This window comes from Bos javanicus, chromosome 1, assembly GCF_032452875.1.
Source record: "Bos javanicus breed banteng chromosome 1, ARS-OSU_banteng_1.0, whole genome shotgun sequence".
Classification (NCBI taxonomy): domain Eukaryota; kingdom Metazoa; phylum Chordata; class Mammalia; order Artiodactyla; family Bovidae; genus Bos; species Bos javanicus.
In genome coordinates, this window is record NC_083868.1 from 38,554,710 (window position 1) to 38,580,965 (window position 26,256).

The 26,256-nt window shown below is 38.4% G+C and overlaps 1 protein-coding gene across 1 annotated transcript in view; it reads right to left on the reverse strand.

The window, feature by feature from the left end:
* The window catches only part of PROS1 (protein S), a 65,423-nt gene that overhangs the window by 32,618 nt on the left and 6,549 nt on the right, over positions 1-26,256 (reverse strand). Inside the window, exons 2-6 of the mRNA XM_061434657.1 lie at positions 15,322-15,479; positions 12,200-12,224; positions 6,821-6,907; positions 3,866-3,988; positions 3,616-3,747 (exon numbers count right to left, since the gene is read on the reverse strand). Of these exons, the coding sequence (XP_061290641.1) occupies positions 3,616-3,747; positions 3,866-3,988; positions 6,821-6,907; positions 12,200-12,224; positions 15,322-15,479 (525 nt within the window). The remainder of the gene's footprint in view (positions 1-3,615; positions 3,748-3,865; positions 3,989-6,820; positions 6,908-12,199; positions 12,225-15,321; positions 15,480-26,256) is intronic.

A 26,256-nucleotide genomic window follows, 5' to 3' on the forward strand; every position in this document is an offset into this window, starting at 1 on the left:
TTAAGACATTCCTTTCTTTCATTAACAGACTGCTAGTGACTATATAACATCCAGCTGAAGACTAACGGGGGGGCGGGGGGGGGTGGGGTACTCTTTCTGCCCCCTTCTGATGCCTATGTCAGAAGCTTTCTCTATCTCCTTTATACTTTAATAAAACTTTATTACACAAAGCTCTGAGCGATCAAGCCTCGTCTCTGGCCCCAGATTGAATTCTTCTCCTCTGGGGGGCAAGTATCCCGGCATCTTTGCGTGATTCAGCAACAACCTTTCAAAACCAAACCTACAGCAACTATTACCAAGGGAACAAGGGATTAATAATGGTCACAAGGTCAGGAGACAATCCATATCTCAAGAAAGAGGATCGAGACTAAGCAGTTTTGTGCTAAGGAGAATGTTTACTGAAGGAGATTCAAGCCTGTTTCATCCTATGACCTCAGTCTTGGGAGCAGCGTGCCCCTCCACTGGCTTCTGATAACAGAAACTAATAAGAAACAGAAGATTTATGAGAAACAGCACGTAGGAATCCTCCTGTTAAACATTCCCTGACATCCACGGGGTCACAGAGAGTCAGACACAACTCAGTGACTAAACCACCATTTGGAGGAACCAGAGATCAAGTTGCCAACACCCACTGAATCATAGAAAAAGCAAAGGAATTCCAGAAAAACATCTACTTCTGCTTCATTGACTATGCTAAAGCCTTTGACTGTGTGGATCACAACTGTGGAAAATTCTTAAAGAGATGGGAATACCAGATCATCTTAGTTACCTCTTGAGAAACCTGTATGCAGGTCAAGAAGCAACAATCAGAATCAGACATAGAACAGACTGGTTCCAAATTGGGAAAGGAGTACATTAAGGCTGTATATTGTCACCCTGCTTACTTAACTTATATGCAGAGTACATCATAGGAAATGCTGGGCTGGATGAAGCTCAAGCTGGATCAAGATTACAGGGAGAGATATCAACCTCAGATATGCAAATGCACCACCCTAATGGCAGAAAGCCAAGAGGAATTAAAGAGCCTCCTGATGAAGGTGGGGCTTCCCTTGTGGCTCTGGTGGTAAAGAATCTGCCTGCGATCCAAGAGACCTGGATTCAATCGCTGGGTTGGGAAGATCCCCTGGAGAAGGGAAAGGCTACCCACTCCAGTATTCTGGCCTGGAGAATTCCATGTACTGTATAGTCAGTCCATGGGATCGCAAAGAGTCAGACACGCCTGAGTGATTTTCACTGGGCTTCCTTCATAGCTTTGTCAGTAAAGAATCTGCCTGCAATGCAGGAGACCTGGGTCTGATTCCTGGGTTGGGAAGATCCCCTGGAGAAGGAAATGGCAACCCACTCCAGGATTCCTGCCTAGAGAATCCCATGGACAGAGGAGCCTGGCAGGCTAGAGTCTGTGGGGTCCAAAGAGTTGGACACGACTTAGTGACTAAACTACTACTACTATTTGATGAAAGAGGAGAGTGAAAAAACCAGCTTAAAACTCAACATTCAAAAAATAAAGATTATGGCATGTATTCCCAACACTCATGGCCAACAGATGGGGAAACGATGGAAACAGTGACAGACCTTATTTTCTTGCACTCCAAAATCACTTCGGATGGTGACTGTAGCCATGAAGTTAAAAGACACTTGCTCCTTGGAAGGAAAGCTATGACAAACCTAGACAGTGTATTAAAAAGCAGAGACATCACTTTGCTGACAAAGGTTGTCTAGTCAAAGTTATGGTTTTCCCAGTAGTCATGAATGGATGTGAGAGTTGGACCATGAAGGCTGAGCATTGAAGAATTGATGTTTTTGAACTCTGGTGTTGGAGAAGACTCTTGAGAGTCCCTTAGACTGCAAGGTGATCACACCAGTAAATCCTAAAGGAAATCAATCCTGAATACTCACTGGAAGAACTGATGGTGAAGCTGAAGCTCCAATACTTTGGCTACCTGCTGTGAAAATCCAGTTCATTGGAAAAGACCCTGATGCTGGGAAAGACTGAGGGCAGGAGGAGAAGAGGGTGACAGAGGATAAGGTGGTTGGATGGCATCATTGACTCAATGGACATGAATTTGAGCAAGCTCTGGGAGATAATAGACAGGGAAGCCTGTCTAGGACTGCAAGTGTGCTGCAGTCCCTGGGGTCGCAAAATGTCAGACATGACTGAGCGACTGGAACAACAGTGAACTATGCCAAACACTACAGTGCAGTGAAGGACACATCACTCATTGGATATAAATTCAATTTAAGGATTTATGAAAGCAGACTATGAATAGAGTTGAACAAGACAACTTTACATTTTAATTTACTAAATTTTTTTACCTCATCACAAAAAGAGGAGACGATGGGGAAGGGGTAGGGAGGAAGAGAGGGAAGAAGAAAGAAAAGAAAGGAAAGAAGAAAAAAAGGGAAGGAAGAAAGAAGAAAGAAAAGCTTGCTCCCAATTTCTAAAAGCAACTCCAGGCTGGAAAATGTCATGTTTAGTTACCCACATACCTAGCACTTATATCTGAAGATTTAGTAAAAGACAGTTAAGCAATCTAATGGAAAAGATATCATGTAGAAAAAAGAAAGGCAAAATTTGGGGGAAAAATATTTCTTGTTTTTTTTTTTTTTAATTTATCTATTTTTTATGGAAGGATAATTACTTTATAGAATTTTGCTGTTTTTTGTCAAACCTCAACATGAATCAGACATAGGTATACATATATCCCTTCTCTTTTGAAACTCCCTCCCGTCTCCCTCCCCATCCCACCCCTCTAGGTTGATACAGAGCCCTTGTTTGAGTTTCTTGAGCCAAACAGCAAATTTCCATTGGCTATCTATTTTACATATCGTAATGTAAGTTTCCATGTAATTCTTTCCATGCATCTTACCCTCTCCTCCCCTCTCCCCGTGTCCATAAGTCTATTCTCTATGTCTGTTTCTCCACTGTTGCCCTATAAATAAATTTAAAAAGAAACACACTAGCAAAATGACTTAAAAAGCTAAATTGACAGGAATTATTTAAGTTTTAAATTTAAAAAAAAAAAAAGTTATGACCAGTGATGTGATCTTAAATGTATAAAGAAAAAGAAAAACCAGAATTTCATCTTTTTCAAAAACACAACTGGAAATGAGGTGCAGGATGGAGGGTTTATATTGGAAATTAGAAAGCTATTTCTGACAAGGAAATATAAAATATAATGAAAGAAGTTACTAAGGATTGTGGTGATTTATTTGTAAACTGTAGATCTTATTGAAATAAAGAATATAATAACAATACTATAGAGTCTGGAAGAAGTAGGATCAACAATGATTTTGCAAATACCGTAGTATGCGAAGACTTGAATTAAAACTTCACTTTATCACCATACAATGAAATTCTTCATTAGAACAAGTGCATGTGCATGTATCAATACACACATACATACACAATAAGAAAATAACAAAATACTCTGAAATAAAAAAATACCCAATCAACAATAAACTAAAGGCAGTCCCACAGAATCACAGGCTTCAAGGTGGATAATAACGCATACTTATTATAAACACTTAAAACTCGAGTTTTCCGTGAATTTCCTGGGGAAATTCCTCTAACTGAATTTTTGCTCTTACACAGTAAATGCCTTTTTTTACTCTTACCTTTGCAGTCCTTTTTATTTGAAAGCATAACAAAACCATTTTTACAGGAACAGTGGTAACTTCCAGGTGTGTTTTCACAAATCTGGCTGCAACCTCCATTTATATTTACAGGATCTTTGCATTCATTTATATCTAAAAGGAGAAAACAGAGTACTTTCAAAGTAATAAAGCCTTCTGAGAACTTTTCAGGAAGTCAATTCAGGTTGGGTATGTTATACATACCCATACCAGCTGGGTATGTTATACGTACCAGATTCACACTTTTCTCCTTGCCAACCTGATTTACAAATGCAAGTGAATGTCGCCTGGCCATCTTTGCAGGTCATAAATCCATCTTCATTGCATGGCAGAGGATTACACTGGTCCGAAATGGCTAAAGGAAATACATATCTATTTAATTTTTATAACACACCACAGTACAATAGAAATTATGTCCTTTAATAGAAACCTCATGAACAAAGTCTATGGTATATGGGAAAAAATACTACTGAGTCCTTCAAATACTTTTTCAAGAAGAAAAGTGGATCTATTAAACTTTTTAAATTATTTCTGCAAAAGAAAGCTACTTTTTGTTTAAATCCACTCTTTTTTTAAATAATTTTATTTATTTATTTATTTATTTTTGGCTCTGCTGGATCTTCGTTGCTGAGCTCAGACCTTTTTCTAGTTGCCGGGAGCAGCGGCTACTCTCGAGTGTCGCCCGGGCTTCTCATTGCAGTGGCTTCTCTAGTTGCAGGGCACAGACTCTACTGTGGGCTTCAGTAGTTGCAGTTCCCAGGCTCTAGAGCACTAACTCAACAGTTGTGGTGCACAGGCTTAGCTGCTTCTTGCATGTGGGATCCTTCTGAATCAGGGATCGAACCTTTATCTCTAGCATTGGCAGGTGGATTCTTTACCACCGAGCCACCAGGGAAGCCCCACAACTACTTTTATGTTTGCAAATATACACAAAAGTCAATAATTGCAATTTAATATTCTTTTTATATATTACCTTATTTGAGCCTTAAAACAATTTCATGAGGTAGGCAGAACAATGAAGTTATTCAGTACCAATAGAAAAATGTGAGACTTCCAATTTGGGATAACATAGAATAACAGAGTGCCTTCCCTGATGGCTCAGACTGTAAAGAATCCACCCGCAATGCAGGAGACCTGGGTTTGATCCTTGGCTTGGGAAGATCCCCTGAAGTAGGGAATGGTAACCCACGCCAGTATTCTTGTCTGGAGAATCCCCATGGAAAGAGGAGCCTGGTGGGCTACAGACCATGGGGTCTCAAAGAGTCAGACACAACTGAGCGACTAAGCAGAGCACGGAATAACAGGGACCAGATTTATTCTCCTGCTTTAAATAAACAGAACTCTAGTCAAATGGTTTTCAGACATTGGGCAACAGGCAGCAGAATATTGTGATTTTTAAGGCAAGGATATTTCTTTCATAAAATGTCACAGCACTTTATCACTATCTTAAATGATACGCCCATTTATTTCTTGATTTATTTATAGTCTCTCTCGCCTCACTAGACACTACAATGGTTCCTGGCTCCTGCATATTCCCGCACCTGTTTTTCCAGCCTTCCTAGCCAACTCTGAAAATTCCTTTCATCTTTCCTTGACATTTTCCTTAAGTTAGCAAAGCAAACTGTTAACTGCAAAAAAACACTTTTTAAAAATTTAACTAAAATCTAATCACTGAACTTTTCAAAAAATGTCCTCATAAAAGCAAGTTTTCTGAAAATTAGCAATTTATTAGGTATTGGTTATGTGTGTACCCACTCCAGTGTTCTTGCCTGGAAAATCCCAGGGACGGGGGAGCCTGGTGGGCTGCCGTCTATGGGGTCGCACAGAGTCGAACACGACTGAAGCGACATAGCAGCAGCAGCAGCAGCAGCAGTTATGTGTGTGTGCTCAGTTGCTCAGTCGTGTCTGATTCTTTGTGACCCCATGGATTATAGCCTACCAGGCTTCTCTGTCCATGGGAATTCTCCAGGCAAGAATACTGGAGTGCATTGCCATTTCCTACTCCAGGGGATCTTCCCAACCCAAGGATCAAACCCGCATCTCTTGCATCTCCTGCATAGGCAGGCGGATTCTGTACCACTGGGATATCTAGGAAGTCCAGATACTAGTTAAAAGAATAGAAAACAGCTTAATCAAGAAATTATAAAATTATTTTTCTGTCCTTGGGTAAATTAAAAAAATAAAGTATGAATTAAATATACATGTTCAAGCAAACTGTTTTACTTGTGAAGTTACAGCTAATTTTGAATTATAGAAAGTGCAGATAAGTGAATATCTCAATAGTACCAATGCTGCATGTAAAATATTCACTGGACAAACATTCCAATTTACATGTTTCAATTTCACCTTTGTCTCTGCATGTCAGGAAATTGATAAACTAGAGACAAATAATCTACCAGATTTATCACTAGGCCTTATGTGAACTTCAGAGGGAAAAGGCTAATTTGATATCACAATATTTTACACATTTATATCCACATTTATACCAAATGTGGTATACCAATAATATACCAATAATTCCACATTTCCACATTTATACCAAAAGTCAGAAAAATAAATGTGGCTCCCCTGTGATCTATTAGTCAACTGTAACATTTGCTCATAAGTACATGATTATGTAACAACAGTCAAAAAGCTCTTGGGAATAAAATTCTGGAGCCAATGATGTAAAGTTTGGCAAATAAGGACAACTTCAATTTAAAAGTTAGCTAGAAAGTTCATTTTAAGCAGCCTTTACATCTAAAACACATTCCTTCAGGGAGTTTCCTGACAGTGCAGTGGTTAGGGATCTTCCTTGCTGTGGCCTGGGTTCAATCCCTGGTTGGGGAACTCAGATCCCACAAGCTGTGCAACATGGCCAAAAAGAAGAAAAGAACTCATCTTGTACATTTCTGATACATACAAATGTTATATGATACTTAAAAGTTTAAACTAAATAAATAATAAACACTGAAAGAAATAATTATTTGGCCAATTTGATCCAGTGCTAGAGCCCTGTGGCATATCCCCTACCCCCAAAAAATACTATTCCTCAAATGTATTTGGAGAAAACCTCCTTACTTGGCCTACAGCCAGCCCTTCAAGGGCTCATTTGTTTATTTTTAAACAGTAGTTATATTTATACGGGTGTACTTTACTTGCAGGCTTTTGTCATTTTGTTTTTTAAACGGATGGTAGAGGTGTTTACCATTGACACAGCTCCTCAGGTCAGGGTAAGCATTAGTTGACAGACGAGCAGCAGTGAATAATCCAGCTCTGAAAGAGCCAAGACAACCTGTAAAACACAAACAAGTGTCATCTTAGAGCTGATACACTAAACTTGATCTGAAATCATGGTAGAAATTATCCAGAGCAGTAGGGTATTTATGCTTCTGTGTTTGATTGTTTGATTCAGCAATCAAAATGTCAACCCTAAATGTCTCCATCCACCTTTTTGAAAAGTCAAAAATCTACAAGCAAGATTGCAATATATGCACAATCATAAAAAACATATTTATAGAAGCTTCTCTTAAGAGCCTTAAAGCCAGGAGGGGAAAATATCTTGGATTAGCAAAGAAATTTATTCCCACATAAATCTATGTTCTTAATTCTGTAGCAGAGACCTAAAGTTACCCTTAAATCTGTAGACCAGAGCCTAATTTAGAAATTGTCTATTATTAAGTGAATATAATGAGTTAGTGTTTCTGGTTGTTGTAGGCAACTTCCAATTCTTCCAATATTGCATAGAGATTAATAAAATAATGTTTGTATAATGCCTCAATATTACAAAGCAGGTTTACTTTATTCATTTTATTTCTCAACACAACTTTGTGAAATTAGATTCAGCAATCTGGCAGAAACAAGATGAAAAACAGAAATAAAATATGTATGGACTTTAACCAGAGGTCATTTAAGACCAACAACATAAGGTGTTATAACAGCCACAGAAGACAACATTGTATATATCAGTTCATTGTATAGACAGTTCTAAGTGCTCAGTTGCTAAGTTGCGACTAACTCTTTGCAACCACATGGACTGTAGCCCACCAGCCTCCTGTCCATAGAATTTCCCGGGACAGGTATAGACAGTCACTGTGTGGATCACAATAAACTGTGGAAAATTCTGAAAGAGATGGGAATACCAGACCACCTGATCTGCCTTTGAGAAATTTGTATGCAGGTCAGGAAGCAACAGTTAGAACTGGACATGGAACAACAGATTGGTTCCAAATAGGAAAAGGAGTTCGTCAAGGCTGTATATTGTCACCCTGTTTATTTAACTTATATGCAGAGTACATCATGAGAAACGCTGGACTGGAAGAAACACAAGCTGGAATCAAGATTGCTGGGAGAAATACCAATAACCTCAGATATGCAGATGACACCACCCTTATGGCAGAAAGTGAAGAGGAACTCAAAAGCCTCTTGATGAAAGTGAAAGTGGAGAGTGAAAAAGTTGGCTTAAAGCTCAACATTCAGAAAACGAAGATCATGGCATCCGGTCCCACCACTTCATGGGAAATAGATGGGGAAACAGTGGAAACAGTGTCAGACTTTATTTTGGGGGGCTCCAAAATCACTGCAGATGGTGACTGCAGCCATGAAATTAGAAGATGCTTACTCCTTGGAAGGAAAGTTATGACCAACCTAGACAGCATATTCAAAAGCAGAGACATTACTTTGCCAACAAAGGTTCGTCTAGTCAAGGCTATGGTTTTTCCTGTGGTCATGTATGGATGTGAGAGTTGGACTGTGAAGAAGGCTGAGCGCCGAAGAATTGATGCTTTTGAACTGTGGTGTTGGAGAAGACTCTTGAGAGTCCCTTGGACTGCAAGGAGATCCAACCAGTCCATTCTGAAGGAGATCAGCCCTGGGATTTCTTTGGAAGGAATGATGCTGAAGCTGAAACTCCAGTACTTTGGCCACCTCATGCGAAGAGTTGACTCATTGGAAAAGACTCTGATGCTGGGAGGGATTGGGGGCAGGAGGAGAAGGGGACGACAGAGGATGAGATGGCTGAATGGTATCACCGACTCGATGGATGTGAGTCTCAGTGAACTCTGGGAGTTGGTGATGGACAGGGAGGCCTGGCGTGCTGCGATTCATGGGGTCACAGAGTCAGACACGACTGAGCAACTGATCTGATCTGATCTGATCTGAACCCACTAAAAAGGTGGTGTTTTGGTTATCTTTTTCTGAGTAAAGACACCCCAAATTAGTGGCTTATAAAATAATCACTTTATCTTACTTATGATCTATGTATCAAATATTTAGAAAGGGTTTATTTAAACTGTTTGTCTCTGCTGCACACAGGACCAGTCAGGGTGGCTGGGGCTGGAAGATCCACTTTCTGGATGACTTTTCACTCACATGTTTAACAGCGCAGGCTTCTTGGCATCTCTGTCTCCACATGGTATATGCCATGCTTCAGGGTTTCTCACATGGTTGTGTTTCCCTGAGTACGGAGTCCTAAAGTGGCACTGCTTTCGTGGTACTTAGCTTCCAAGAGGAAGAAGAAAGAAACTGCCAGGCCAATTAAGAGGCACTGTGTCACTTCCATCATAGTCTATTGATCAAAGCAGTCTCAGGGTCCACCCAGATTTGGGGGAGGGGGAAAAGGATAGATTCCACATAGTGACGGGAAAGTGGCAAGATGACATTGCAGAAGAATATGTGAGATGGGAAATATTTTTGCAGTCATCTTTGGAGAACACAGTTTATTACAGATGGGTGCAAAGGCTCATTTGAAGTCTGTGTGTATATTCCTTCCCTACTGCTTTTGTGACAAATCATCACAATCTCACCAGCTCAAAATAACCCAAATTTATTCTCTTACAGTTACAGGGATCAGAAGTCTAAAATTAAGGTGTTAGTAGGGCTGCATTCCTTCGAAAGACTCTAACAGAGAATCTGTTTCCTCTGTTTCTTCAGCTTCCACAAGCTACCAGCATTCCTTGGCTCATGGCTCCAACCTCATATCATTCTCAAGTCTTGCTTTATTGTCATATATCTTACTACAAACTCTGATCTCCTGCCTCCCTTATATAAGAACATTTATAACTACACTGAATAATGTTCTCATCTCAAAATCCTTAACTTAAATCTTCAAACACAACAATTAAGGTAACATTCAGAGGTTCTAAGGATAGGACATGAACATCTTTGGAGGGGGGTGGTCACTATTTAGCCTACCAAGGTAGGTTATAATATTTTCCCAGAAAAACATTAGTTTATACTTACACTGTAGTCTTCCTGGAGACCCAATGAGACCTAGGCAATCTTAGGTCTTGAGTATTCTTTCCCTGAATTCATTTGTTCCTCCTCTTGAATCTCCCACTCCCAGAATTATCTTATTCTAGTGTGAACGTTTCATTAGGATTCTGACTTTTAAGAAAGCCTTGTTTTGCAGTTCTGGACAAATCTGACAGCCAAAATTCAAAACCCTTAAGCTAGAGGTTCAGGTGAAATGCTTCATATGGTGATTAGGACGCCAGGCCAGACTACAAAGTACGTTTAACCCATAAACCACCTTACATACGAGTCCATACTAATACACTGATAACATTTTTTTGGAATTTTTTTTCTAATTTTTTTAGAAATACAGTGTGAAGAGTGAGCTGCATGGTTACTCAAAGCAGTGTAATCCTATCCCTTACTTTCCCATTTCTCTTTCTTGTTGCCCAAAAGGAATGCAAGAAGTGGGAGAGAATGAATGAGTAGAAAGGTGAGAACTGGAGAGAGATCTTCGTAGCTTTTGTAGCCTGAAGCAGAAGCTCTCTCAAGAATTGGAATTAGGAATAGAAACTTGGGCCATCATGGAGGAAAGCCTGAGAGAGAGGCACTTTCAGGAGAGGTTCCAGTGGTCAGGACAGAACACACTAGAAAGAAATCTTGGTTCTAGACTATGACAGCTCCTATACCCATATTGTCATATGATTATCTTTTGTAACATTTTATGATTATATTTTATTTTATAATTTTTATTTTATGATTATAAATCCAATCTATGTTGGGTTTATAGTAGTTCCCCCCTTTAACCTACATTTTGTGTTTTGGTATTCCTTCTTTCCCTTTTTTTCTTTTTCCTTGTTTATTCTTGCCAGAGGTTCATCTAACTTACTTTCCTTACTTTGCATTTTCAAAGTGAGATTTTCTACTGTTAATCCTCTCTTTGTTTTCCATTTACTTCTATCCCTGTTTTTGTTACTTGTTGTTCAGGGTTTTCTCTATAGTACTTTCAAAAATTTGCTCGATTTGAATGCTCAGGTTCTTTTAAAAATACCCAGTGTGTCTTCTTACCGCTGCCTCAGAAGTCAGCACCCCAGGTCCCCACACACACAGTGGGTCAGGCGCCTTCAGTCTATCCATGGAATGCTCACATTTCTTGACTTTTTTTTCATTATATTTTGTTATTATTAGTGCCTGAAATAGCTATTGCTTCTTTTGAGATGATTTTAAGAGAAGTCAGCAGTCTAAACTAATCCACCAGTTGGGCAAGAACTAAAAACTAAAAGCTATTTCTGATGTTTACATCTTGGCTCAGAATGTAGCATTCTTCCCGAGGAGTTTTTCTCTCATAAATTTAATCATCCATTTTATCCGGTGATATTTTACAGGCCTACACAGATGGCAGTTGTTTACTCTATTTTCTAAGGAAAAGAACACAATTTTAAAACTTACCTTTATATAATGAAGCCCTGAGTATTTCTGCCCAAATTCCATGTTTTCAGTGCACTGCATGGAGGATGTGGATAGACTAATATGTTTCCTGAACTCTTACAACCCTAGATCCAAACACTGTCCAAAATATATGTAATAGTGATCTAATTTCTTGGGTGATATTATCTCACTGTAAGGAGCTCCCAGCATGAGCTGTGATAATTAGTGAAATTACTATTAGATTTACCAGAGACAGGATTATAAACATTTCTTTTTCCCAATTAGGAACACTGGCCTACAAAATATACACATCAAATGACAAAAAGGTTTTAATTAAGGTAGAGCATTTCTGTTCTCAACAGTGGAATTCATCACATATAACTAAATAAAGACCAAAATATAAAATGTGAATCAAAAATAAGTCATAGTAAGAAAGGTCATACTTTTTCTTTCAACTATATAAATCAGTTGAATTATACTTTACGTTTGAAGAAAGTTCAACATAATTTAAAAAAATCTATCTAATTCATGTGTTTATTTGGTATTCCCAATAGCTCTGAAGTTAGAAAATAAAGTTATAACATAATATAATACAGAAATTAAAAAGTTAAATAAGTTGCCTAATCTGACACAGCAGAAACTTTTAGGTCTGAGACTAGAGCCCACATCATATTATTATTATTTTTCTTAGGACTTCGGCTTTTCTATTACACTGCCAAATAAGATAGGCAAAGAAAAGTGAAAGTTGGGTACATGTCTTTAAATAAAAGGACAGCAAGGATAGCAAATCTGCATACAGAATGAGATCTTACTCCCAAGGCTAATGAAATTGTATGGGGTGGAATACATATAAACAGAGGATTGGACTTCATCATATTTAAGTTTCTATAATTTCTAAGATTATATGATTGAGATCCTTTAAACTTACCTAAATATTTTGGATAAAAATATTCCTAGAAAAAAAGAAAAGAAAAAATATATCTTAACAAAGGTAAATTTCACTATAAAGTTAACATTTAATTTTAAAACATGTTTTTATATTGAAGATGCAATAAATTACATATAACTGTCATTTTCACATTACAATATAACATTTTTTCTATAGTAAAAGGTACACCAGAAGTATATGGCTAATAGCATTAAGCCAATAAAATGCTTTTAGGCTTAAAGCAATACTGATCAATTAAATCATGCTTCAAAGACTTCTAAACTGAAAACAGGTTCCATTGAAAATGTTAAATGTGACTACATATGCCTCCTTTTAGTAAATCCTTTAATTTTTCCATGATGATTAGATACCCATTTGATATATTTGACATCATGTTGATTACACACACACTAGATTAATTGTTGAATAACATAATTTGAATTGAAGTGGACATTTATCTTTTAGCATCTTATGTACATGTAATACCTTACTTATAAACTGGTGATGCACCAAGAAATTTTTCTGTAAATCAGTAATTTGGACTAAGGAATACACTTTACCAAAAGGAGAAAAATGTTAACAATGATTTTCTGATGGAAAGGTCCCCAGGCTGGTTCACAAAAGCCTTCTTAAGCCATAAAATATCTAATGTGCAGCACTAATAGCATAAGAACTCCTCATGAGAAACCAACATTTCTACACAAAAACAACCTTAAGTACAGAGCATAATTTTCATCCAGGATACAATTAAAGTCCTTATTCCTTCCTCCTCTCACATATAAACCTACACAACACTTATCTACTAATTTCTAAGAATGAGATCCAACCACTAGGCAATTCAGACATTGATACTGTCCTCTATAGCAGCGGTCCCCAATCTTTTTGGCACCAGGGACTGGTTTCATGGAAGACAATTTTTCTTCCAGACCAAGGGAATGGGGATAGTTTCAGGATGATTCAAATGTATTACGTTTATTGTGCATTTTATTTCCATTATTATTACTTCAGTTCTACCTCAGATCATCAGGCATTAGATCCCAGAGGCTGGGGAACCCCTGTTCTACAGAACAAAAGCCAGGACATAGGTAATGATGAATGGGTTCAACACGAGATAATGTAATGGGGAAAGGACTATATTAGGGACAATGGGGAGATAAGCAATAAGGTGGTGACTGGGAGTGTGGACTAGGGTGTGAGGGATGTAGACAAGGAGTGTTTGGGAAAGGAAAGAAAGTGAGAAACAATAACAAATGCTTTTTCTTTCATCTCCCACCTCTTCCTCACTCTCACCATCATCTCTTTTCTTCTATCCGTAACACCATTATCAGAATGAGTGGAGGAGAGGAAGCACATAAATGAGTTTCTTTTCTCCACTCTTCCCCTCCCCTCCATACGTCTTCTGTCTCATTCCCCATTTGCTACTCAGAGGCTAAACTATTAGAACATATTTAATGTTAGAAATACATGCTCAAGTACTGATGGGTGATATAATAAAATGAAATCTTGGGCATGCAGGCTTGTCTTAAAATATTTCGGCAAAATAAAACAAAAATTAGAGTGAATGGGGTACAGAATAGGCAGAACAAGAATAGCAGATGTCGGATAATCGCTGAAAAGGGAAGGAGTCCCTACTTTGGGATATAGTTTCAATTTCCATAATAAAAAGAAACATTTATGTATATGTGTGTAGTGTGTGTATTTGCTTCTTACACAATAAGAGTACACAGTTACCTTGTGTGAAATAAAATATTTTTGCCTTGTCAACTGTTTTTCCACAAAAGACAGCAAAACTAAGAGAAACATTTGGTTTTAATCTTGGAGAGTGTTAAAAATGGGTAACTTGGGAAAAACTCCCTTTGAACCTATTAGAGTATGTGGAGGTAAGAGGACTAAGGGTAATCCCAGGAAACACAAGTTATCACTGTCTTGGACAGGTTCTCTCACTATAGACAAATGGTTCCTGCTTGTTACTGCTTATCTAGTCTCATGGTCCCAGGAGCTAAGTCAGAAGTAAAGGAGGTATTTTGAAGATACATATGCCTCCCTCATTTCCTTTTGGGTATACAGTTCATCCAGGAAAAAAACTAGGGTAACCCGAAAGGTTATCAAATTTCAATTCTCAAGGTCACCCTCATCCTGATTCTTAGAGGCACTATTTATATTCTTGCTACCCACAGAACAAGTTAGAGAAAGGCTTCTCTAGGAGAAATGGGGGACTAAAGATCAGCTCTAAGGGTCTCTTATTTCTGTAAGACATTTAGGGATCTTTATAGTTTTCTAGACTAACTTGGAAAAATGTATGCACTAAAGATATAAATTCTACCCCTGGGATTATCAATGATTTAAAGTGGGCTCAGGAAACTTCCCAAGAGTTTATGGAATAAATTAGAAGTGTTCTTAGGAAACACAGTATTGAAATGAATTCTTCAGTAAGCATTCACTGAATACCTACTATGTACCAAGCTCTGAATTAGAGGTCCTGTTTTCTAAAGCTTAGTTAAAAAAGCCAATGGAGAGAATTAATGAAGCATAGTGATAACGATGTAGTCATACACACACACACACACACGCACACACTAGAGATGCCTTCCCCTCACCCAACAGTACAAAATACTGGTTGAGAGAAAGTAGTTACAAACCATGAAATTCATACTATTTGTGATAATTAGGTATAACTGAATTATAGTTTGGTCAGAGCACATTGCTTTCGGCAAATAGTATTTCCCTAACACGCCCACCCTTGAAGGCACTTCCTCCTGAAATGCTTCGCTGGGAAAATGCAGAAGGTAATGCTGTTGTCATTGTTCAGTTGCTAAGCTGTGTTCAACTCTTTGGGAGCCCATGAACTGTAGCCCACCAGGCTCCTCTGTCCATGTGATTTTCCAAGCAAGATTACTGAAGTGGTTGCCATTTTCTTCTCCAGGGGATCTTCCCGACCCAGGGATCAAACCCGCATCTCCTGTGTCTCCTGCACTGGTGCGTGGATTGAGCCCACAGAAGGTGATATACACAATCATTAATTTTAAAAAGGAACACGAGGGAACAGAGACTAAAGCTAGAAATGTTCCGTCTGTAACTATATGTCTAGGTATACTAACTGACCACTTTTCATGAGTTCTTACCGTTTCCGGGTTATTTTCAAAGATTTCCCTGGCTTCTTCTTTATTGCACAGTTCTTCAATGCATTCTCTTTCAAGATTGCCCTTTTTCGTTTCTTCAAGCAATGTATTTGCACGGCGTCTCCTAATCAGGACTTGTGAAGCATGTTGCCTCGACAAAACTGAAGGAAAAAAAATATGTTTACATGAACAAATCTTTCATTTCTCCACCTAAAATATTTTTTAAACGTGAGAATTTAAATCATTTTTTGTCTGTAAATTGCATGACATTCAAAGTAGTGTTAAACTGAGGCGGCGGGGAATGCAGATACATATGCCCCTCGGTTAACAACCCAAAGAGCAGTTTGGTGTGTAGCTACAGCACTTGTCTAATGATTTGCACAAATTATTCAAGTTTGTGCTTGAGGTCAAACATAACTAACGAAAATTCAACGATTACCTCATTATGACAATGTTGGGAAAAACACATGCTGAAATGATTGTCAAAAGTCATAGCCACAGCATCTTTAGAGTAACAACCTTTCTCAGTTTTAATGGAAAACTTGTGTGATCTCTGAGAAATGTAGGATTACAGTTCAATCAGCTATTTGAAAGATACTTGATAGGCTAAAACACCTGGTTATCTATACAAACGAGAAAATAAAAACCCATGGCAAAAGGAAGACCATATGCAAAGCACAAAATACAGAAGACAAAGAGAAAAAAAATGGTAACTCTGAGTATATAAAAAATTTTAAGCAGTTGACAAATAATGATAAAAATAACAAAGTTCAAAATCAAGCAATAGATTAACATCTAGAATTTATAAACAACTTTTGCAAATTAAATAAAAAATAATACAATACGGCAACCAATACAGGTATGTGTACAGTGTACATGTAATACCTTACATGAGTATTACAAGAAGACAAGAGTCTTCTCCAACACCACAGTTCAAAAGCATCAATTCGTCAGTGCTCAGCTTTCTTTATAGTCCAACTCTCACATCCATACATGACCACTGGAAAAACCACAGCCTGACTAGACAGACCTTTGTTGGCAAAGTAATGCCTCTGCTTTTGAATATGCTATCTAGGTTGGTCATAACTTTCCTGCCAAGGAGTAAGCGTCTTTTAACTTCAGGGCTGCAATCACCATCTGCAGTGATTTTGGAGCCCCAAAAAATAAAGTCTGACACTGTTTCCCCATCTATTTCCCATATATCGCTCACCATTTTTATTTTTTTTTTTTTTATTTTTTTCTAGAGTGGGTAGCCTAGCCCTTCTCTAGGGCAATGTCCCTGCCCAGGAATTGAACCAGGGTCTCCTGCTTTGCAGGTGGATTCTTTACCAGCTGAGCTATGCAGGAAGCTTAAAAACTTCATAAATGAACTTTTATGTAAATAACCTGAGGCCTATGATGACATTAACTTTTGCTAGCTTCTCTGTTATTGCTCTGTGATCTTTTGCTACACGTTACTCAAAAACATGAATTAGCTGTTCTAATTTAGTGATCATACAAAGAAGGGCTCAACTATTTTATTTAGCTTATTTTGGAAAAAAATCTGATATTTTAGTATATCCTTTATTCATCTATGTTAACAATTATTTATTGTTAAATAGTCATTAGATTCATGTATCCAAGAAAGCTAATAATAGATCACTTACATCCCTTTACAGAGATTAAAATGACTTGATCGCTTTCTTGAAAGGCTTTTCTACTTCTGATTCAACTTTATTTTAGGGTGCATTCTTTCACATTCTAACTCAAGATGGAATATTTGCCAGTGCTATTCCTTTCTGATAAATTCTTGATACTAATTTGCCTCTCTGGTCCTATAAGGCTATTTAAAACTCTGCTCAGCCCTTACCCTCTGAGACCCATTTCTCCGAATTGGTATTGGCATATATTGCCTGTAAGACTAGTGCCCCAAATGTCAGGATTGCCTCTCTCCTTCATAATTCTGCTTTACCTTGTTAATTTTCTGTGCCTTCAAGAAATTTTTTTTAATTTATTTTTTTAAATTTAATTTAATTTTATTTTATTTTTAATTTTTTTTAATTTTTTAATTTTTTTTTTAAATTTCAGGTATACACGTGCTCCCCATCCTGAACCCTCCTCCCTCCCCCCTCCCCATACCACCCCCCTCACCATTTTTATTGCTGCTCAAGCTCAAGATAAATTAAGGCTGTGTGCATCTAAAAGATGCTATTCTGTGAGCATGCCAGCCACCAAGTGTATTGCTAACTGAAAAATGGCAGCCCAACCAACAATGAAAGGGTCTGAGATTAAAATTATCTCACTTATTTGAAATAGTTTTAGGCATGCTACCTGATTTAATACAGCAAAAACTTGGCCCTTCTGAAAAGAAAGCTTTAGTCATTCAGTCATATCCGACTCTTTGTGGCCCCACGGACTATAGCCCACCAGGTTCCTCTGTCCATGGGGATTCTCCAGGCAAGAATACTAGAGCGGGTTTCCATTTCCTTCTCCAGGGGATCTTCCCACCCCAGAGATCAAACCCAGGTCTCCTGCATTGCAGACAGATTCTTTGCCGTCTGAGCCACCAGGGAAGCCTTTCTGAATGTCGAAGAAAATATGTTAGCCTTTCTGAGGAAAACAGTAACACTTTGTATTAAAGATGAATATACTGATGTAATAACAGAATAATCAAGGTCAGATGCAATTGGAAAACAAACCATAAACATCACTCCTCAGCATTTCTTCCTTACAGAATATCAAACTTTAGAATTCAAAGGTTAATAATGATATTTAAGTATATCTCTTTCCCTATAAGAGCCTCATTGCATGACACAGACCTTGTGTAGTAACACATATTATACTTATCTTTGGGGAAGTTCTCAATTGGGAAATTCTCAATTTGGAGAACTAAAGTGATAGTTTTAAAAAATGCTCACATAAATTTATAAAATCAGAAGAAAACACAGTAAACTCCATTACTACAGAGATGATGAAAATCCAGAGCATACAAGATATTTGCTCTAAGTTATTAAGCTTATAAACAACAAAAGTACAGCTTAGATCACAGGCACCCCAATGCTCAGACCTGCAACCATCCACTACTATTTGCTACTGCTTCTCAGAAAAGAGGGGAAAGTGTCATTATCTCTGATAATGAGAGGAATATTAAAAATGAAAATTATTACACCTCTGACCTAAAGGATAACAAAGCTAATAATTAAAAAAATGATTCTGTCTAAATAAATTTTGTGTGAATTTGAAAGTTTGTTTTAGTTTACCCAATAATACTTTCAACTGGGATGGTGTGTAACAACTCTCAAAGTGCATATTAGTGATTTCATTTGATCTTACATAAATACCGAAATATGCTACAGGATAGAATTATCATTTCCATTTTCTTATTGAAGAAATTGGAGCTGAAAGAAGTTACATGTATTTTTCAAGATCATAGAACTACAAAGTGGTGCTAAGGAGACAGGAATTTTTAAAATTTATTTATTTTTAATTGGAAGATAATTACTTTACAATATTGTGTTTGTTAATACCATACATCAACGTGCATCAGCCTTAAGTACACATACATCCCTTCCCTCTTGAACCTCCATCTTGAATCACCCTCCCACACCAAGCCACCCCTGTAGGTTGTCACAGAGCCCCAGTTTGAGTTCCCTGAATCATACAGCAAATTCCCACTGACTATTTTACATATGGTGGTACATATGTTTCCATGCTACTCTTTTCATGTGTCATACCCTCTCCTTCCCCTACTGTGTCCATAAGTCTGTTCTGTCTGCATCTCCACTGCTGCTCTGCAAATAGGTTCATCAACACCATCTCTCTAGACTCCATACATATGCATTAATATATGATATTTGCTTTTCTGTCTCCGACTTACTTCATTCTGCATAGTAGGCTTTAGGTTTATCCACCTCATCATAATGGACTCAAATGTGTTCCTTTTTATGGCTGAGTAACATTCCACTGTATATATGTACCACAGATTATTTATCCACTCATCTGTTGATGGACATGGGGACAAGAATTTAAATATACTTATCCTCCAGTACTCTTTTTTCTATGTATTCTACCACTTAAATGCCACAATGTACTTGATCAAAAAATATAAATTATGTGGTTGTGTAGTGGATGTACTTGGTATCTTAAATAAGACACGTATTATTTGTTATAAAATAAACCCACTCATCTAACAGAATGTGTTTTCAAAGGAATCTACCATTCCTTGTCAAAAAGATATAAATGTGACATCACGGATCTAAACTAAAACTACAGAAGTGTAGGATGAGACAAATATATGTTCTGAAGTGTTCCTATCACTGGCTCAGAGTCTGTCTGCCTGCAAATATCTATCCTGCTGGCATGCAGGAGTCTCTAAAAAGTTTCATTATTTATCATAATATTAAATATGGCACCATAAGCACATACATGCTCTTTTTTATTATCTCCTATAAAAAGCAGGGAAAACCACTAGACCATTCAGGTATGACCTAAATCAATCCCTTATGATTATACAGTGGAAGTGAAAAATAGATTTAAGGGCCTAGACCTGATAGATAGAGTGCCTGATGAACTATGGAATGAGGTTCGTGACACTGTACAGGAGACAGGGATCAAGACCATTCCCATAGAAAAGAAATGCAAAAAAGCAAAATGGCTGTCTGGGGAGGCCTTACAAATAGCTGTGAAAAGAAGAGAAGTGAAAAGCAAAGGAGAAAAGGAAAGATATAAACATCTGAATTCAGAGTTCCAAAGAATAGCAAGAAGAGATAAGAAAGCCTTCTTCAGCGATCAATGCAAAGAAATAGAGGAAAACAACAGAATAGGAAAGACTAGGGATCTCTTCAAGAAAATCAGAGATACCAAAGGAACATTTCATGCAAAGATGAGCTCGATAAAGGACAGAAATGGTATGGACCTAACAGAAGCAGAAGATATTAAGAAGAGATGGCAAGAATACACAGAAGAACTGTACAAAAAAGATCTTCACAACCTAGATAATCACGATGGTGTGATCACTGACCTAGAGCCAGACATCCTGGAATGTGAAGTCAAGTGGGCCTTAGAAAGCATCACTACGAACAAAGCTAGTGGAGGTGATGGAATTCCAGTTGAGCTATTCCAAATCCTGAAAGATGATGCTGTGAAAGTGCTGCACTCAATATGCCAGCAAATTTGGAAAACTCAGCAGTGGCCACAGGACTGGAAGAGGTCAGTTTTCATTCCAATCCCAAAGAAAGGCAATCCCAAAGAGTGCTCAATCTACCACACAATTGCACTCATCTCACATGCTAGTAAAGTAATGCTCAAAATTCTCCAAGCCAGGCTTCAGCAATATGTGAACCATGAACTTCCTGATGTTCAAGCTGGTTTTAGAAAAGGCAGAGGAACCAGAGATCAAATTGCCACATCCGCTGGATCATGGAAAAAGCAAGAGAGTTCCAGAAAAACATCTATTTCTGCTTTAATGATTATGCCAAAGCCTTTGACTGCGTGAGTCACAAGAAACTGTGGAAAATTCTGAGAGAGATGGGAATACCAGAACACCTGATCTGCCTTTGAGAAATTTGTATGCAGGTCAGGAAGCAACAGTTAGGACTGGACATGGAACAACAGACTGGTTCCAAATAGGAAAAGGAGTTCATCAAGGCTGTATATTGTCATCCTATTTATTTAACTTATATGCAGAGTACATCATGAGAAACACTGGACTGGAAGAAACACAAGCTGGAATCAAGATTGCCGGGAGAAATATCAATAACCTCAGATATGCAGATGACACCACCCTTATGGCAGAAAGTGAAGAAGAACTCAAAAGCCTCTTGATGAAAGTGAAAGTGGAGAGTGAAAAAGTTGGCTTAAAGCTCAACATTCAGAAAACGAAGATCATGGCATCCGGTCCCATCACTTCATGGGAAATAGATGGGGAAACAGTGGAAACAGTGGCAGACTTTATTTTTCTGGGCTCCAAAATCACTGCAGATGGTGACTGCAGCCATGAAATTAAAAGACGCTTACTCCTTGGAAGGAAAGTTATGAATAACCTAGATAGCATATTCAAAAGCAGAGACATTACTTTGCCAACAAAGGTTCGTCTAGTCAAGGCTATGGTTTTTCCTGTGGTCATGTATGGATGTGAGAGTTGGACTGTGAAAAAAGCTGAGCGCCGAAGAATTGATGCTTTTGAACTGTGGTGTTGGAGAAGATTCTTGAGAGTCCCTTGGACTGCAAGGAGATCCAACCAGTCCATTCTGAAGGAGATCAGCCCTGGGATTTCTTTGGAAGGAATGATACTAAAGCTGAAACTCCAGTACTTTGGCCACCTCATGTGAAGTGTTGACTCATTGGAAAAGACTGTGATGCTGAGAGGGATTGGGGGCAGGAGGAGAAGGGGACGACAGAGGATGAGATGGCTGAATGGCATCACTGACTCGATGGACGTGAGTCTCAGTGAACTCTGGGAGTTGGTGATGGACAGGGAGGCCTGGCGTGCTGCGATTCATGGGGTCGCAAAGAGTCAGACACGACTGAGTGACTGATCTGATCTGATCTGATTAACCCTATCTTGCTGTTTTAAACACATAACAAACTAAAACTCAGAGAAGTGGAGTTTAATCTTACCAAATTCACATAACTGAGAACAAAGTTCATCAAGCCTGGCTCCAAAACCCATTCTCTTTTGGTATCATCACATTGTCTCTAATCATTTGTCTCACTTCTTTTAGATTAAAAAGTTTTTCAAGAAAATCCTTGTGAAAAGCCAACTAACAGGCTTGAAAAGTGTTACATTCAGATTAAAAATTTTAGGTTATATTTAGTTATTAGTCCGAGATTAGAAACATGACTGAATCTGCTTGATTTTTTTTTACCTCATCTGAGTCATCCCTTCTGCAAAATAACGACCACAGAAGCTGAACAATTATGTCAATAACATAACCACTGACTCCCTCAATGTTTTTTGTGGGAGCAAAAATTTTCTTCAGCATAAATTTGATTAAACAACAAAAATTAATTTACTGTTGTTGGTACATAATTCATTTAACACCTGTCATAAGGATAGTGGAGTTAGCATTGCTTCTGTGGTGGTGGTGGTTTAGTTTCTAAGCCATGTCCAATTCATTGTGACGCCATGGATCATAGCCCACCAGGCTCTTCTGTCCATGGGATAAGAATATTGGAGTGGGTTTCCATTTGCTTCTCCACGGAATCTTCCCCACCCAGGGATCACACCCACAGAACTGCATCTTCTGCATTGCAGGCAAATTCTTTCTCAGTTGAGCCATCAGGGAAGCTCAGCATTGCCTCTTCTCACAGGAAAAATCTCTCTTGACCTCCATCAAGAGTTAAAGAAAAACGTTAAAAGCCCCTTTCCCACTTAGGTGTCCAAGCCTGCTGTGTTCTGTTCAGAGGGATCAGAACTGCAGGTTGTCCAAAGCCAATCAGTCAGATGCAAGTGAGGTAGCAGATGGAGGAGACCCAAACTTTAGGCTAGTTCATCCTCTGAATCTCTTACCTTTGCTGAGATAGTTCTCACATTCCTCCCTCCTAAAACTCATCTTTTAAAATTCTGTTTTCTGTCTCTTCTTTTAGCCCCTCTTGGCATCCCAAGAATGAAAAACTGTCCCTAAAAGAATGTATCTGAGAAGGGAATTTTAGGCTAGCCTTTGGTTTGGCAGAGTGTCTGAATCTTTGTTTCTTCTTCAGTGTGGGACAGGGTCAGGGAAATGGCATCCAATGCACAAACAGAACAATTAGATAACACTTTGAGATATAATTGTGCCTCCTATCTCTCTGCTGCTGCTGCTGCTGCTGCTAAGTCGCTTCAGTCATGTCCGACTCTGTGCGACCCCATAGACGGCAGCCCACCAGGCTCCCCCGTCCCTGGGATTCTCCAGGCAAGAACATTGGAGTGGGTTGACATTTCCTTCTCCAATGCATGAAAGTGAAAAGTGAAAGTGAAGCCGCTCAGTCGTGTCCCACCCTCAGCGACCCCATGGACTGCAGCCTACCAGGCTCCTCCATCCATGGGATTTTCCAGCCAAGAATACTGGAGTGGGGTGCCATTGCCTTCTCCTATCTCTCAACTGCTGAAATGGCATGTTTTGCTTACACAAAGACTGGTAAAAATAGAGTTGCCATTTTTGATTGATATAGGAAGTTACTATTGTTATTTTCCAAAAGATATAGAAAAACCATTAGTTGATAATAATTGGAAATTTTATTTTACAAATTTTATTTTAAATAATCACATATTTGAGGGAGAAAGGATACATGTATATGTATGGCTGAGTCCCTTTGCTGTTCACGTGAAACTACTGCAACATTGTTAATCAGCTATCAGATCAGATCAGATCAGTCGCTCAGTCGTGTCCGACTCTTTGCGACCCCATGAATCACAGCATGCCAGGCCTCCCTGTCCATCACCAACTCCAAGAGTTCACTCAAACTCACATCCATCGAGTCAGTGATGCCATCCAGCCATCTCATCCTCTGTCGTCTCTTTCTCCTCCTGCCCCCAATCCCTCCCAGCATCAGAATCTTTTCCAATGAGTCAACTCTTCGCATGAGGTGGCCAATACTCCAATACAAAATAAAAAGTTTAAAGACTGAAAAAATTAATCATCACATATTAAGTGTAAAAATCTTTGATTTTTATTATAAAGATTTATACAATAGAATATTTACAATTGAGGAGGGGTATTAAAAAATATGAAGGTTGCAAGGACTAAGAAAAAAACCAAAGATAGATTTTTAATTAGGCATTCATCAGGCTACATAATTATTACAACTTCAGAAAAGCTTGTGTTAGCCTTAAGAAACAAATGTTATGTCTGTACATATGTTATACGTCCATTCTTTTAAAGTTTTTTTTTTTTTAAAGAGAGCTAAAATACTAGCTAATACACTTCTCTACATTTCACATTTGTTTCTTATTGAGGTCCAACTCCCATATCTGTACACCACTACCAGAAAAACCATAGCCTTGACTACACTGCTGAGCAACTGATTCTGCTCATATTATTATATTAAGGATTGGGAAAACATTTTAAAAAGTATTCTGTAAAGGTGAACCATGCCTCTGTCTTTCAAGAGGACTAAGCAATGAAAAGGCTGACAAGAAACAATTTAAGAGAATCAAATACTGTAAGAGGTAGGTCTGTGAGTAAGTGAAAGTCACTTAGGCATGTCCGGCTCTTTGCGACCCCATGGACTATAGTCCATGGATTCTCCAGGCCAGAATACTGGAGTGGGTATCCTTTCCCATCTCCAGGGGATATTCCCAACCGAGGGATCGAACCTAGGTCTCCCGCGTTGCGGGTGGATTCTTTACCATCTGAGCCACAAGGGAAGCCCAAGAATGACTGGAGAGGGTAGCCTATCCCTTCTCCAATGGATCTACCCGACCCGGAATCGAACCGGGGTCTCCTGCATTGCAGGTGGATTCTTTACCAACTGAGCTATAAGGGAAATCATAAGAGGTAGGTCTAGATAAGGTTTAAATCTAGGAAAGAAGAGGAGACAACCTGTGAATTATATAGTATACATATAAAGGTGAGTTTTATAACATTTGGATTAGGAGAAATGAGGGTTGGCATTTAGAAGTAGGAAAGCAGTGGCATTTTAAAAAATGTGATCATTGACCCCTCTTTTCTTGAACAGATCAAATGAATAGTGGCATTTTAAAAAATGTGATCATTGACCCCTCTTTTCTTGAACAGATCAAATGAGTAGGGAAACAATGCTTGAACTGTTTAGTCACAACAGAAGTGAAATGAACCTCTCCTTACATGAAGATTTAATTGTAACTAATTTACAGCCCCTAGTCTAGGAAAAAAGAGTAAGTTGAACACTCTGCCAATTATCCCCAAGATTAAACCTTTGCTTTAGCCCTAGACAAAGACAGGGGTACATATTAGTTACTTCTTCCAAAACTACCCAAAAGATAGAACAGGTAGCTTATTACCTTGAAATAAACTATATTGTCTAAATAAACTATGTATATGCTCTCAGTAAGTGATAAATTAAGGTATTTTTGAAGGAACTCAGAATTCAGAGTTTGGCAAGGTCTAAAGAGGAAATCTCTTTTCTCTCTCTTTCTTTTTCCCTCTCTTTTCTCCTCTAAACAACTATACTGTAAATTGGTTATACTTTCTGAGGCTACAACAAGAGGTCTCTTTTTAGGATATGCAGCAAGATATTTATGTAGTCAGCTTGCTTTGTCTTTTTTACCTCCTACACATTAGGGCACCAAAACACCATCTGATTTGATGTCATGTAACAAGAAGTTACAGCCCAGTAAATGTTTTGTTTTTGTTCTATTTGACCTATTTTGTTAGGGTGGCATCAATTAATATTATTAGTTCAGTGGCCTGTGTCTGTATTTATGTTTGGAAAAGCAAAAGGCAACAATAAGAGAGCTGGCCTAATTCTGCAATACCCCTCTTCCTGCACCATCTCCCAGACCCCCCCAATAAGCAATAAGTATGAAGCATGCTTAGAGGCTTAGGAAGACTAGATCTCAAAGGCTTCCATTTTGACTCCTGTGCTGTGCTTAGTCGCTCAGTCATGTCGACATTTTGCAACCACACGGACTGTTGCCCACCAGGCTCCTCTGTCCATGGGATTCTCCAGGCAAGGATACTGGAGTGGGTTGCCATGCCCTCCTCCAGGGGTCTACCCAACTCAGGGATCAAACCCAGATCTCCCACATTGCAGGTGAATTCTTTACCATCTGAGCCACCAGGGAGTCCCACCAGGGAGACTCTTAGGATATTACTATTTTTTAAGTGCTAATGTAGAAATAAGATTATTTGGAATGTTGGTAAAGCATTGACTAGATGTTTATAATTCAACAAAATTTCTGCCAACCTTTCAGAACTCCCTGTGGACTTTCTAAAAGGCTGTAAGACACAGTCTAAATAATAGTGGAGTAAAATGATAACTTTGAAAAGGAGAAAAAAT